This window comes from Silurus aristotelis, assembly GCF_946808225.1.
Source record: "Silurus aristotelis genome assembly, chromosome: 4".
Classification (NCBI taxonomy): domain Eukaryota; kingdom Metazoa; phylum Chordata; class Actinopteri; order Siluriformes; family Siluridae; genus Silurus; species Silurus aristotelis.
Window position 1 is genome coordinate 8,770,616 of NC_139577.1, and position 15,339 is coordinate 8,785,954.

General features: G+C 36.4%; 1 protein-coding gene across 1 annotated transcript; it reads left to right on the forward strand.

The window, feature by feature from the left end:
- The first annotated feature begins 1,842 nt into the window (after positions 1-1,842).
- On the forward strand, positions 1,843-10,460 carry dnajc12 (DnaJ (Hsp40) homolog, subfamily C, member 12). The gene is made up of 7 exons (XM_083540640.1): positions 1,843-1,897; positions 2,055-2,147; positions 8,259-8,337; positions 8,497-8,636; positions 8,833-8,968; positions 9,178-9,561; positions 10,280-10,460. The coding sequence occupies exons 2-6, from the start codon at positions 2,070-2,072 to the stop codon at positions 9,258-9,260; spliced, it is 516 nt and encodes a 171-aa protein (XP_083396766.1). The 5' UTR covers positions 1,843-1,897; positions 2,055-2,069; the 3' UTR covers positions 9,261-9,561; positions 10,280-10,460.
- The last annotated feature ends 4,879 nt before the right edge of the window (positions 10,461-15,339 follow it).

Sequence of the window (15,339 nt, forward strand, 5' to 3'; positions counted from 1 at the left end):
AATGCTGCATGGATGAGTGTCTGACAGGGCTGAGGGATAAAATATGTCAGCCATGCTTAGATGACAATCTAGTTTACAGCAAAAACCTTTAAGATTACCACAGTGATTTCCGGACAATTTTGCAGCATTATAAACAGCATGGGATTAGGCTGAGAGCAAGGAAATGTGAAGTCTTTTAGAATCAGGAGAGGTTCCTAGGAATGCTTTTGTATGTCCAAAGAGGGTCATAAAATGGACCCGGCAGACTTTGCACCTGTTCCGGCTTTGTGAGAATGTGAGAATTAGCCAACACAAAGGGGGCGTAGTTTCCTGCAGAAAGCAAAGATTGCTGGGCAGATCATACTGTAGGTTGAATATTGGGTAATGTCTATGTTTTAGCAGTGTTCGCACATCAAATCAGTTTTCCATATTGAAAATACTTAAAATGGCATTAATCCGTTCCAACCCTCAAAATGACACCCCGTTTTTTTCTAACCCATGTTATTAAATTGGAAAATACATTTCTAAATAACAAATCTTGTATAAAAACATAATAAAAGAGTATGTAAAGATATAATAAGGTTTTATTCAGTGTATTTTCTTTGGAGATGAGAGGACTTGAGCTAATGAAAACGCCGGTGGGGTGTGTGTGTGTGTGGAGGGGGGGGTAGAGGCGATAAGCGGCGGTGGAGGGAAAACTCGTTTTTTACTATCACTCCTGTACACTACGTATCCCCAAACTTTAACATTTTTACTTTTACTTCTTTGCTTATCTTAATTTTCATCACAATCTTCGCTTTCTGGCTTTGCTTCGCCATCTAGCAGCGGCGTCTCGAGCTCATACCTCAATTTTTTGCTCGCGTAACAAACGACAGAGTGACCGCTCGTACCTCGGAAAACTTGTACATTAATGCACCAGTAGGTCAAGGTACCACTGTAGTTGTGAAAGGAAGGAGAAAGACAGTGAACAATGACTTAAATGGTCGGCTACTGTTTAGATACAAGCCGTTGTAACACGTTGAGTCTGGGTCATGGGATAGCTCTGTAACTCCAGTTACAACAGAAATCACAGACAGGTTTCCAAAACTCGTGCTTCTTTATTTTTCTTGGCAACAGCATTACGGGTTAGTCAAAGAAACTTAGAAATGAGCATCAGAAAATAAAAAGGACATAATCCTCGGTCTCACACACACGCAGTAATAGCGGAAGAATGCAGTGGCAGGCTATTCCCAAAATACCGCTATGCTCCTAATAGAAGTGCAACATATTTCATTTAGTGTCTTTCGTTAAAGCCTGTGTAAAGTTCATTAGTTTCAGTGTAGGCTTATTTATGTTAAAAATAAAAATCTTTGTCAAATTCAGTGGGTGCGGCTTATATAAGGTGCGCTTTATAGTCCGGAAATAACGCTAATTACATTTACTCACAATACTGTAACAGTAGTTTTTGTATACTTCTATTTTTTTAAGTATTATTTAAAATCTTAAGTATGTTTTGTTTGACGTATTGTAATAGACTACATTTTAAATTATATCCGTAACTGAGTAAAAAAAAAAATTTTCAAAATTCAAGTTTCTAACTACTGAAAACCAGGAATGCCCCACAAAACTAACCATTTTGGTGATGCTCTGACCCAGTTGACTAGCCATCAAAATTTGGCCTAAGTTATATTTATTCAGATCCTTGTGCTGTCCATTTTTTCATGTTTCCAAATAGTAACTAATTGCCTGCTTGCTGCAAAATACATCTTTTAACAGGTGCCACTAACAATGTTGTCTAATTCTCCTGCCAGTGGTTTGAACGTTATAGCTGATCGTTGTGTAGGTGTCAGGACCCTTTTGGCTTTCTATACTCGCTGCTCCACCTCGCGTGTCTGACAGCGAGACCCAGAAGCTCAGAAGCCTTATCGAAAACTGCTGGGTTAGTTAGATAATCGATGTATCAATACTATAGTAGTTAGCTTGATAAATAAAAGTATTTTATATTAGTCGTAAATAGTTTATTGTATTTACTAGATTCAACGTATAGCATTTATTCCACCCAATACTGTGTTTTGTTTTTGCGTTGTGTTCTAGAGGCTCCTTCCATACTCATGGAGAAGATAATCAATTGTAAAAGAGAGGATCTGGAAGATTATTACGGCTTGCTCGGGTGCGATGAGCTGTCAACGGTAAGATTAGTGGTTTTGTGCCCTGCCATTAAACCCGACCGATGATGACTCAGTGCGCTTTTTCTCCTGTAGGTACACATCAGTAGCCTAAACATCTGCATGTAACCATTCGAATAAACGGACATATGCTACATTTATTTATTAAAAACAATTATTATTCATTGTCAAATAATGGCTCATTGCAATTGTATTTCTGATTGACCGAAAGTTAGGTAGTGAGGAATGGGATTTGCCAATATCAGAATCATGCATTTCATGCTTCCGGTTGAAAATGCAGAAAATGGCATTTCCCTTCATTACTAGGACCTTGTTTTCATACTTTTTCAGTAGCAACACCCATTCATACACGGTGTTATGGCATCTTGATTAATTGATTATTAATGATTATCATAGTAATAATACATTCTAATACAGCACACTATAGGAATGGCTGATAGTGGATTATTCTTTAAATATTTATTTAAAACCGCAGTTACAAATCCACTACCATGTGACATCAATCCGGAATTCTAGCATTCATATTTTTTAGGTTCAGGCAATTTATATGAAACTTGTGAGGAAAAAAGACCGTTTAATTGTACTGCTAATCAAATGGACAGTATCAAACAACTGTATATCCCCTGTGTGTGTGCGTGCAGTAACAGTGACATTGCATTTCATGTAAATACTATTTGGCTCATCAGCAATAAGTTTAAAAGCCATATTTCATACATTCAATAATTATAATAATAATAATTATTAATTATTTATTTTTTTGCTTTGCTTTTTAAAATGCTTCAAGACAAATCTCATGTAGGTTCTTTTCTCTCTAGATACATTTAATTACATTTAATGTATGGCCTAATTTGTAGAATATGCATCAAATTACAAACACATATTGTGCATATTTTATATATACAATGAGCATTATTGTTACAAAAGAGAAATGACAATAAAAAGTTGTTTTAACTTGCTTTTAAAAAGCAGAAATTCTTATTTTTTATTAACTGGACAGTATTTATTTGAAAAGAAATAAATATAAAGAGATTATTAGAAAGGACAAATATCAACCAAATCAATCAATTAATCTTTATTTATATAGCACCTAACTTCTACCTAGGAACCTAGGCGGTGAACAAAATGCAAGAGGCCATGTGCAAAATAGTAATAACATTTGAATTAACATAAACATGTTTTACGCTGGATGCCCTTCCTAACGCCAACCTCCCCATTTATCCGGGCTTGGGACTGGCACTAAGAGTGCACTGGCTTGTGGCTAATGGCTGGGTTAAAAGTAGTAAAATATACAATATCATTAAAAAAGTAGTAAATTGTAAGAACTTAAAACAGAAGAGAAATAAAACAAGCATTAAAATACAAGAATTAAAATAAACGTTAAAAAGTAGATGACAAAGCACACCCTCTACTATACAACAAAGGTTTTGGTGAATAAGTGGGTCTATGGTTTAGCTTTTAAAGTAGAGAATTCCCTTTCAGAGGTAAGATCAGGAGGGAGGGAATTTCAAAGCTTAGGGGCTGCCACTAAGAAGGCGTGATTTATATCTTGTTCTAGGCACTTCAAGCATGACATGATTAGAGGACCTGAGAATTCATCCAAGGGTGCGCAGATGGATAAGTTCATTTGAATCGGTTGGGGCCGTACCAGACAGAGATTTAAAAACAAATAATAGGATTTTATATTGGATCCTGTACTGTACCGGTGTCAGGCGGGAACGGAGGCTGAAGCCAAAGTGAAAGCAAACCGTGTTTTATTCAAAACCAAAAGGCAGTGCCAACACAAATACCTGCGTGAGCAGGGATAATCCAGAAAACAGAGTCCGAGTCCGAGTCAAAAAGGCACGTAGCGGAGCTGAGCATACGCGAAGACACCGGCACATGCGGACGGGCATAAACACGCACGCACGAACATACAATAACGAACACAAGTTCATGTGAGTGTGAGGCTTTTATAGGTGGTGTGATGGGTGCATGAAACTAGTCCCAGGTGATCGGGATGAGCCCGATTGCAATGAGCCTCGTGCGGGAGCAAGAGCGAGGTGCATCGGGGAATCCCGGGGTATGACAGCCTCCGAAGGGGGCATGGCAGGGGATTCCTGACAACCGGGAGCCAGTGGAAAGACGAAAGGACCGGGTTGATGTGTGCACGTTTACTGGTACCTTAAAAAACCGTGCTGTAGCGTTTTGAAGGAGCTGTAGGCTATGGAGAGAGGACTGAGTAATGCCTAAATAAAGAGCGTTGCAGTAATCCAATCTAGAACTAATAAAAGCATTAATGGCTTTTTTTTATATCTTTCAACCAAACGAAAGGCTTTACCTTTGATAGTAAACAGAGTTGAAAGAAGCTTGGTTTTACAACTGAGGTTATTTGCTTTGTAAAATTCAAATTGCTGTCAAATATGATGCCTAGGTTGCGAACCTTTTTTTAAAATTCTGGTGTGAGATCCCTAAGGTTAAAATTAAGCTGCTCCTGCGTACTAAATAGTATACACTCACACTTATTCTCATTAAGACTTAGAAAATTACTAGCCAGGCAATGTTTAATGTCAGTTAAACAGCCGGACAGGGACTGGAGCGCACTGAGTGAATCTGGTTTTAGGGGAAATTATAATTGGAAGATATAAGTGGAATGAGATATTGTGTTTTCTAATGATATTACTTAGAGGTAGCATATATAGGGAGAACAACACCGGGCCAAGAATCAATCCCTGTGGGGGTTGAGTTGAGGGACACTCGAGGATGAGATGTCACCCCATCTTACAGAAAAAATTCTATTTGACATGTAAGACATGAACAATCAAGAACTGTACCTCGAATAGTACATAGTTACTAATAGTGGCATCGAGGAAGGAAGAGACTGCAGGATTCAGAACTGTATTGACCTAAATATCTGTAGTGTGTGCAGGTTTAGATATTATGTCAGAGAAATTGATGCTTTTTACAAAGCAATAATTTCTAACTTACAACTTGTCTTTCTTCTACTTATGTTTCAGTTTTATACATAACTGCCTCAGCCTGCCTGTGTCCTGGTTAAAGGCTAAGGTTTAACAATCGTATGCAACAGTAAATCTAACACATGATAACACACACAGATAGATAGTATATTACAAAAGTGACACCCCTCACATATTAGCAACCATTTTATTAAATGTTCCAAATGGGCAATACTATAAAAATTAAAATTGGATATGTTTTAGAGTAGTCAATGTACAGCTTATGTACGATGTACAATAACTCAACACAGCCATTATTGTAAAAAATAACTAGTAACAAAAGTGAGTACACCCTAAGTGATAACAGCTGTGCAGGCAAAGCCGCATGTCCTATTCATCATGTTCATGTTATTGTCTGCTTGACAGGACCATACAAATATCTGTATCTTGTATTCAAGGAGTTAAAATTTAAAGCTTTGAGTACAATTCTCTCATATTGACCACTGAATGTTCAACATGGAAACTCAAGTTGTTGGAGGCACACAAACTTATAGAATGTCTTTGGACACAAGTCCCTGTGCACAAAGCAAGTTGCATGAATATATCATTTAAAAGTGTTGGAGTATAAGATCTTTAGTGGCCTGCTCTAGAGATCTGACCTTTAACTACTGAACACCTTTGGAAAGAATTGGAATGCTGACTGCACCCCAGGACTCCTCACCTCATCTATATCAGCACCTGACTTTACTGAACCTGTTGTGTCTGAATGATCTTAAATCTCTATAATCACACCAAAAAAATCAAGTGGAATATTCCCAGAAGAGTGGAGCTTATTATAACAGCAAATAGGGACTAAATGTGTCCACAAACTTGATTTTTTTTCTATTTGTGTGTGTGTGTGTGTGTGTGTGTGTGTGCGTGCGTGCGTGCGTGCGTGCGTGCGTGCGCGTGTGTGTATAGTGCCTGTCAAAAGCTGAAAATGTTTGTATTCTTTGTTTTTTTCTTTAATTTTAGAAGTGAAAAAACCTTACTTGTAAACTATTTACAGATCAGTCACATGTCTGGGCTTCCAGTCAATGACCCTTTTTACCTCTGCCAATTTCAACATTTTCAGTTCCTCTCAACTGGCCTTGCAATTCTATGGTGTCCACATTTTCTTTCAATAGATTGCGCACAGGTGCTTCTGTGTCTGCCAGAAATTTCTGCTGGTACCCCCAGCAGTCTCTACCACACAGCTGGACAGTGAGCTCCTCCATACACACTTTGTGTGATGGGGTTCTAACCTCATTATTGATGTGTGTTGGCCATATTGTTTACAAATATCAACATGTTTTTGATAATTATTTAGGCTCACACTCTTCTGAGTAGTTTATAACCAAGTTGAAAGGACTGGTCATATAATCCTATAATATAGATCCTATAATATTATATTTAAAACAACTCTAAGTTGGTAGAGCTAATTGTTCTTGTATTATGGCATATATTGTTTAACATATCTATATCATGGGCGTAAATTTCATTTAACAGTAGGGTGGGACAATAAATAGAAAATTTCTCATGAGCAATTTTTGAAGGGGACACAAATAATACAGTCAAATTGTACTTAAAAAAAAACAGTGTCTCCACAGTGAAAAACTTTTATCATTATTATTGTAGCATGGAGACATTATGGTTATTTTCTCAGTTTTTCTCAGGTTCAATGACAAAGCAAAACAAGGAATTTAAAAAAGTTTACATTTTTATTTTAAATTAATTAAGACACTTAAGAACAGAATAGAAATTGATTATACAAAAGAATACAGTGGGGTCAGTTCAGACGTAGCACAGTGCTCATTTAGTAAATGCACAGCTAAACAATATGCTAATTGTGGCCGTAAATGTTAACATGCCAAGTCGTCCCAAATAAAACAGTGCATGAGAAACAGCTTTGGTGTGTTAGTTGCAGTGCACTATGCTACAAGCTATTGTAAACAAGCTAACGTTCACTAGATAAGTCATATTTTAATCGCTAATATAGCAGGTGCATGGGAAATTACATCGCTAATCATCATTTTTGCCGCAACTAATTATATGAATAAGTCTGCATTAACTACATTAAAGAGAATCGCTTTATTGAAAGTGAATAAAATACCCTACTTAATGGAGTTGAACATTAATTAAGGCGCAGCCACACACCTGACTCGTGTGTGTGAGTAGGTGAGATGAACTGGGAAAGCAGGCAGTGGGTCAAACCACTGTGAGGAAGGGGAGGGGGAACTCAACTGTTTCTAAATGCATTTTTTGCATCTCAACTTATTATATTTCTTTTTCTAATTGTTATTATTATTCATAATTCATTACTATCACTCATGTATTAATTTATTAAATCGTGCACAGTATCACAATGTGGTATTCTTATCTCCGGAAAAGCTGCTTGAAAAATACATGTGATTGTACCTGAGAGTACATGTAAGAATTCATGTTTCCTGAGGCTCACCAGCAGCACTCATGCAGCCCTAGACCATAATGCTTCCACCGCCATGCTTGACTGTAAGCAAGACACAGTTTTCTTGGTACTCCTCAGCAGGGCGTCGCCACACATGCTGGACATCATCTGAGCCAAATAAGTTTATCTTCTACTCATCAGACCACAGGACATGGTTCCAGTAATTCATGCTCTTGGACAGGTTGTCTTCAGCAAACTGTTTACTGGCTTTCTTATAAGCCAGCTTTAGAAAAAACATGATTCTGGGACGATGGCCATGTAAACCTTGACAAGTGGACCTTCCGCTGCTGCAACCTTTAAAGCAATGCTGGCAGCACTTATTCTTCTGTTTTTTTAAAGCCAGCTTCTGCACCTGATGCACAGCATGAGGACTTGTACTCAAAGCACCAAATTTGAACTGCTCTAATACAAGATACCCACATTTTTATGGCCCTGTCAAGCAGACAAACACATGAACATGATGAATAGGACATGTGTTTTTACATGGTTACATGCTGTACAGCTGTTATCACAGGGTGTACTCACTTTTGTTGTCAGCTCTTTTGACAATAATGGCTGAATTTTGAGTTATTTTCAGAGGAGAGTAAATCTATATCCACATTTTATTTCTGTAGTATTGTCTACAGTCTGCACTGACCATGAACAAACCGTCTTTATATTTGACAAGCAGTTATATGTTACTTTTGTTTGCATTAGACTGAACAAATTATGACAGAGTATAAAGTGAGAGCCCTGTCTTGCCACCCTGACAAACATCCAGAAAACCCTGAAGCTGGTAAGTTAAAATGAATGAAAATATTGTCCTACTTGCCAACATAGTAAAGAGTTCAATAAGTATTACTTAAACAAAATGATTTTGATTGTTACATTAGAATGTTGTTGAATTACTTTTTTCATTATTTAAAATGAAATGAAATATAATTATTTTTTGTAGCACAAGACTTTCAGAAGTTGCAGCAGGCCAAAGATATTCTCACAGATGAGACCAAAAGAAGAAAATATGATTACTGGTTGAGAAGTAGCATCAGTGTGCCATTTAGTGAATGGCAGGCCTTGAGTGACACAGTTAAAGTTGTAAGTGTAATTATTTCAGATCATTCAAATATTTCACTATATTTTTTAATTTTATATACAGATAATGCACAGCCTATGTAGGTGTTACAGACAGGTTAAATATAAAAAGAGTATAATAATAATAATAATAATAATAATAATAATAATAATAATAATAATAATTTTATTGTCTGGTGTGATTTCTTAATTTTTTTAGTCCATGCATTGGGCCCTTAAAAGCAAAAAGAAGCCAATGTTAAAAGCACCAGAAGACACATCTGAAGTCCAGGCTGGCCATACAGAAGCTCAAATGGCAATAGAGGAAATATTATCTGATGAACAACTTTCTTCAAGTAATTTTTTACAATTACAGTCAAATCAGTGAATTTAAGCTAAAAAAAAAAAAACCCGGCAAATTATAATTTAATCTATATATAAAAGCTTAAATGTGAACATTTTAATACACACTATTGTTTCCTTCGAAAACTTTCATGTTAATATGATTTTTAATGCCCACTGTCTTGCTACATTACTGATAATGTTGATCATTTGTTTCCCACAGGTGGTTATTGGCATCACAAATTTCGGTGTTCAGGAGATACTCCTTCAAGCCTCTTGAAAAAGTTTAGAAATTATCAAATCTGAAGAAATATACATAAGCTGGATAGATAGATATTTGTTAAAAAATGGGTTTGATTGATATATAAATAAAATTATTTTGTGAATTGTTTCATATTGTGGAATAAGGTATTCCAATTACTAGTACATACTGTAGAACATATGCTATTATGCATACATGCATTTGTGCAGGTTCTAGGTTGTTGTTTTCTGAAAGTTAAAACATTGGTGAAACGTAATATAAAAATGTGTAAATAAATGTATAATTTAGTAGCTACTAACAGTTGTGTAAAGTAACAAATTACAAATACTCTCATTACGTAATTAAGTAGTTTTAAAAAACAGTGTACTTTTACTTGAGTACATTTCTAATGCCGTATCTGTACTTTTGCTGCTCTATTTTCCCTCATTTTAATTTTATCCACCTGTTTCCTGGGGGCGCTGCTGTAAAAACAATTAAAATGTATAACTTCTACTGGAAGTAGTAGCAGTGTTGATTGACTTGCGCCACCGGCAATGTGCTTTGTTTACATGCATATTTATTTAAAGGTGTGAATGCCATTAAAAACCACCATGTGCTGTTCGTGGTTGCACTTACAGTACAGACCAAAAGTTTGGACACACCTTCTCATTCAAAGAGTTTACTTTATTTTCATGACTATGAAAATTGTAGAGTCACACTGAAGGCATCAAAACTATGAATTAACACATGTGGAATTATATACATAACAAAAAAGTGTGAAACAACTTTTGCTTAGATTACTGCTTTGCACACTCTTGGCATTCTCTTGATGCCTACTTTGAAGACCCTACAATATGACATATTTTCAGTTCACTTTTTTGTTATGTATATAATTCCACATGTGTTAATTCATAGTTTTGATTTGACATACAAATATCCCAGTTCACCAAAAACTCTATATCTATGATCCCACAAAACATTGGTGAAATGTAAAATAGAAATGTGTAAATAAATGTATAGTTGAGTAGCTACTAACAGTGGTGTAAAGTAAGAAATTACAAATACTCTTGTTACCTTTATGGAGTAGTTTTTCTCAGAAATTGTACTTTATTAAGTAGTTTAAAAACAGTGTACTTTTACTTGAGTACATTTCTAATGCTGTATCTGTACTTTTGCTGCTCTACTTTCCCTCAGCCTGCAATTGCTGCTTTATCCACCTGTTTCCTGGGGGCGCTGCTGTAAAAACAATTAAAATGTATAACTTCCACTGTAAGTAGTAGCAGTGTTGATTGATTTATACACCGGCAATGTGCTTTGTTTACATGCATTTTTTTAAAAGTGGGAATGCCATTAAAATCCACTATGTGCTGTTCATAGTCGCACTTATAACCAGACAAAGCTTAATTTGTGACTTAAAGAACAGTGCTATATACACAAGCCTAAAGTTAGAGCAGACTGCACTTGCGAGAGTGCTTGACATGTTTTGTCTTGCCTGACTGCTTTGTAGTTTTTCTTACTATTTATTTTATAGCTTGTATAATGTGCAGAATGAGTCAGCTGGTGGCGACTGTGGCAAGTAAAAACTCCCTGAGATGGCATAAGGAAGAAACCTTGAGAGGAACCAGACTTAAGAGGGAACCCATCCTCATCTGGGTTGCACCAAATGTCCATTTATTACAGATATACGATGTTACAGGGTACAGTGGTGGTGATCAGAAGCAAACTGTAGTTCTGAGTCAGTGTAGCAAACTGTTGACATTAACTACAGTCCAAATCCATCCTCAAAGCTCCCGTTCTTACTCCGGAATATATATATAGAGTTGTTGAGTTAGTCAGGATGCTTCCAATGATGCAGCAGTAAATGCTAAGTAGAAGTGAGATCATGTGGGGTGTGTGTGTGTGTGTTGTTTTCTACACACTGTACAGCTCTGTGAGATGATACCTTGTTCTGAGATCTTTACAGAATGAATATATAAGTTCAGTGATTTAGTTCTGTTTCTGCCCCAGCTGCATGAACAATTTATATTGAGGTTGTTCTGATGCCAGTTAACCTTTATAAGCTACAAAAATGTATATTATTTTTACATTATTGACATAGCTAAAGCTGAATCTTAGCACAATGTTTTAAAGCAGGAGTCACCAACATGGTGCCCGCGGGGGACTCATGTGGTCTTTGCGGGCGACCTGGTGCCTTCAGAAAATAGCTAAAAATAGCTCTCCCTAGCGCCACTTACCAGTGAGCTGCATCAAATTATTTTTGTTGCTATTCTTTTTAAAATCACAATTGCATTGGTGTGAATTTGAAAAAAAAAAAAAAAAAAAAAAAAAATGTTTCATATTAGATTAGCGCTAGCTGGTCTCCAAGTTGATTTTTGTATGTTATGTAATTGATAATCTGTACAAACATGATGCAATGTAGTGCATGATTTGTTAAAAATTGTTACTGGCTAGTGAGTTGTTGTAATGTTGTAGAAGTGATCATTTGAAAATGCAAATACTTGCAGAGATTTATAGAAATAAAGTTTTGCATATTGATATTTATCTGTTTCCTACCTTGTTAAATCATTATTGATAATAATTGTGAGAAATCATGATCAGTGTCTTCACATAGATTCATATAATTAGTTGTTAATAATAACATATAATCAAAGGTAAATTGAGCAAATGTGTTAATTCAAAAGTGTGTATCAAACTTTTAGCCCTTCACATTAATCGGTACCAAAGAAGTAGCGCTCAGTTTCATAAAGGTTGGTGACCCCTGTATTAAAGCAAGGAAATCTGTCTCACTGATACAGGACACATGTGCAAGCAGGAAGATAAAATGCAACTGAATATCCATGATGAGGTCTCATTGTTTGTTTGTTGAGATTTTTCTTGGAAAAGGACCTATATACCTGTAAAAATGTTAATTATCAAAATTATAAAATAATAAAAATTGGAATTAGTGATGTATTAGATAAATAGTAGATTTATAAATTGTGGCAGTAATTTATTAAAGGTAACATGATATGAAATGTTAGGTCAAAGAAACCATGTAAACCTTTGCTACCAGTCTATATTGTGTCTGGTCTGGTCTGGTCTGCTTTGTCCCATCTCCACACAGGGTCTCTGGAGCTCTGCCAGAGTGACCATCATGTTCTTGGTCAAATTTCTTACTAAGGCCCTAAGGCCGATTGCTCAGTTTAGCCTGGTGACCAAACTACTTCTATTTGAGAATTATGGAGGCCACTGTGCTCATGGGAATCTTCAGTGCAGCAGAATTTTTATATAGCCTTCCCCAGATCTGTGCCTTACAACAATCATGTCTCTGAGCTCTGCAGGCAGTTCCTTTGACCTCATGGCTTGGTTTTTGCTGTAAAATGCATTGTCTGCTGTGAGGTTTTCTATAAAGAGGTGTGAAGTTTCAAATCATGTCCAATCAATAAACATTTACACGGGTAGACTCCAGTGAAAGTGTAGAAACCTCTCAGCAATTATTAAAGGAAATGGAAAGCAGCTGAACTCATTTTCGAATGTATTGTTGCAAAGGATGTGAATAATTTATGTACGTTTGATTTTCTAGATTTTAGTTTTTACTTTGTCATTATGGGGTACTAAGTGTAGATTAACGAGGACTTTTTTTTAAAGATTGTAGTATCAGACTGAAACATAACAAAATTAAAAAAGTGAAGGGGGTCTGAATGTTTTCTGAATGCAATGCTGTATGGAGTACAAATGTGCCACCATGAGCTACAAAGGGCTTGTCACTGGGTCAGCAGTGATAAAGGTACATTATGGTACCATAATGAACAAACTACATGGGAACCAAAGTGCATCTATATTTATGGGCACAGTGGGTGTATTTTTCAGGGTACTGATCCAGTGCCAAGCTATTATACCCCATAAGGTAAAAATCTTGCAATTTTATTTTGACAGCATACTGTGTTCTATGGAAGAGAGAGAAGAGGCAATGGAATTTTTTTTTCTTGTGTGGTTTCATCGTGTTTAAATTTTCGAACTACACAATTGACTTGAAAAAGATTTCTATTCTTTAAAGGGAGCATAACAAACACACACACTTTCAGCCAATTCTAGGTTAATCTTGAGTTCCTGTAGTACTGCATCCTTAATATCTCTGAAGAGTCTTTTATCAGATATATGCCTTTGACAGTCGTTACTAAGAGTAACATTATAGAAGTGTGTAAATTAGCGAAGGCAATTTCTGATGCAGTAATATGCTCTGGTCCCATCCCAGTGTGGTGTGGCGATGTAGCTTACAGCAGGTTATGGTCACAGAACTGATGGATGTCCGAATGGTGCTCCAAAAACAGTGTGGGCTTCATAGATAATTGGAGCAATTTGCAGTTCAAGGCTAGCCTGTTAGGGCGGGACGGTATCCATCCCACTCGAGAAGGTGCTGCTCTCATTTCTTGTAGTAGCACTAGTTAACCAGTGACCATCCAGAGCCAAGGCCAGGGAGCAGACAAATAGGCTAAACAGACCATCTGCTAGCTGCATGGAGATGTCATTCAGGGGCCATAAAATTGAGATTGTCTGTCTCTCGAGCAAAACCAAAATCTAGAAATTCTTAGAAAGTCTGTTTAAGTAGCCTGAATACCATTCAATTGAATAAGACTGAATGCATAGCCAACACCTCAACACCACAGATCTTTTAATATTCGATCTCTCAGATCAAAAGCGCTGACTATAAACAATATTTTTACCGACCAGGAATGTAATGTAATGTTTTTGACAGAAACATGAATTAAACCGAATGAATATCTAGCATAAAATGAAGGTAGTCCTCCTGGGTATAGTTACATACACAGGCCCCATCTAAATGGGAGAGGAGATGGTGTTGCAGTTATTTATAATAATAATCTAAGCGTCACATAAAAAAACGAAAAACAAATGTAACACATATGAAGTTCTTTACACCAACATAAAATATTTAGCACCCAAAAGCAAGTCAGTCAATTCCATTTATTAATATTTATAGACCCCCCCCATGGTCCTACTCTGATTTTCTCATAGAATTTGCAGATTTCATCACAAATTCAGCTTCTTCTTTAGACAAAGCATTAATTGTTGGTGACTTTAATATTCATTTTGATAATCAGGAAGACTCCTTAAGAGCAGCAGTTGCGTCCATTCTATTTTCAGTAGAAATTAATCAGAATGTTATAGGACCTGCTCATAGTGGTGGACACACTCTTGATTTAATATTAACATTTTGATTCAATATTAAAAAATATAGTCATTATTCCACAGTCTAAAGCTATTTAGATCATTACCTTATCTCAGGGGTGTCAAACTCAGGCCCGCGGGCCAAATCTTAACGTGGGAAGCGCACCAACCAACCTCCAAATGGAGCTGATTGAACTCCAGTGTAGAGACACACTCAAGTCAAAGTACTCTGTGTGTGCTGCACAGTTTCCATGTTTCCTCCCTGACACACTGCTCCAACTCCGTGCCCAAGCTGCGCAAATCCTCTCTGTGTTCACCAGCACATATCTGTGTGTGTAACTGTTCTCTTTAATAAAGATGAACAAAACACCACTCAGGAGTCTTACTGATGAACATCTTCACTCACTCCTGAGGATTTCCTCAGTTTAGAGCCTAAACTCAGACATTGATGCACATTGGCTTGAACCAATGTGCATCAGAGTAAATCAGAGTTTAAAAACTGAGCTTGAATGAATGATGTCTTTATGCACTTTTTCTATTCCAAGGCATGGACTGGTAATAGTTGAAAGATTGTTTTTTTTTGTTTTTTTAATTGAAGCAAAATAATAATAATTATTATTATTTTTGGTTGTGTTGTTGCCCTGTGAAAAAAGATTTACATTAAAAGGGACTTAGGGCTATAGATAGAGAGAGACAGACATAATACCTAAACGAATACCACTGATGTGTGTTTTATTTCAAATTTAATTTCCCATGTGTTTATAATATTAAACTTTGGTTGTTCCAGATTCAATATGTATGCAAAACCTAAGTTTGTTTCCATATGAAAAGGTTCAACATTACACATCTGGAGAGACGGAAAACATGCACAATTGCAGTCAAATTTTCAATAAATATTGAGTTTGGCCCGCGATTTCGTCCCAGTTTTTAATTTTGGCCCACTGTGAATTTGACACCCCTGCCTTATCTCTTTTAAAA

What these genes read in the sequence shown, in the direction of transcription:
- dnajc12 (XM_083540640.1), top strand. Translation starts at nt 2,070, where the DNA reads ATGGAGAAGATAATCAATTGTAAAAGAGAGGATCTGGAAGATTATTAC. An exon ending in GGTGCGATGAGCTGTCAACG is followed by an intron (nt 2,148 to 8,258) that starts GTAAGATTAGTG and finishes TGTTTGCATTAG; the next exon opens with ACTGAACAAATTATGACAGA. An exon ending in TGATGAACAACTTTCTTCAA is followed by an intron (nt 8,969 to 9,177) that starts GTAATTTTTTAC and finishes TGTTTCCCACAG; the next exon opens with GTGGTTATTGGCATCACAAA.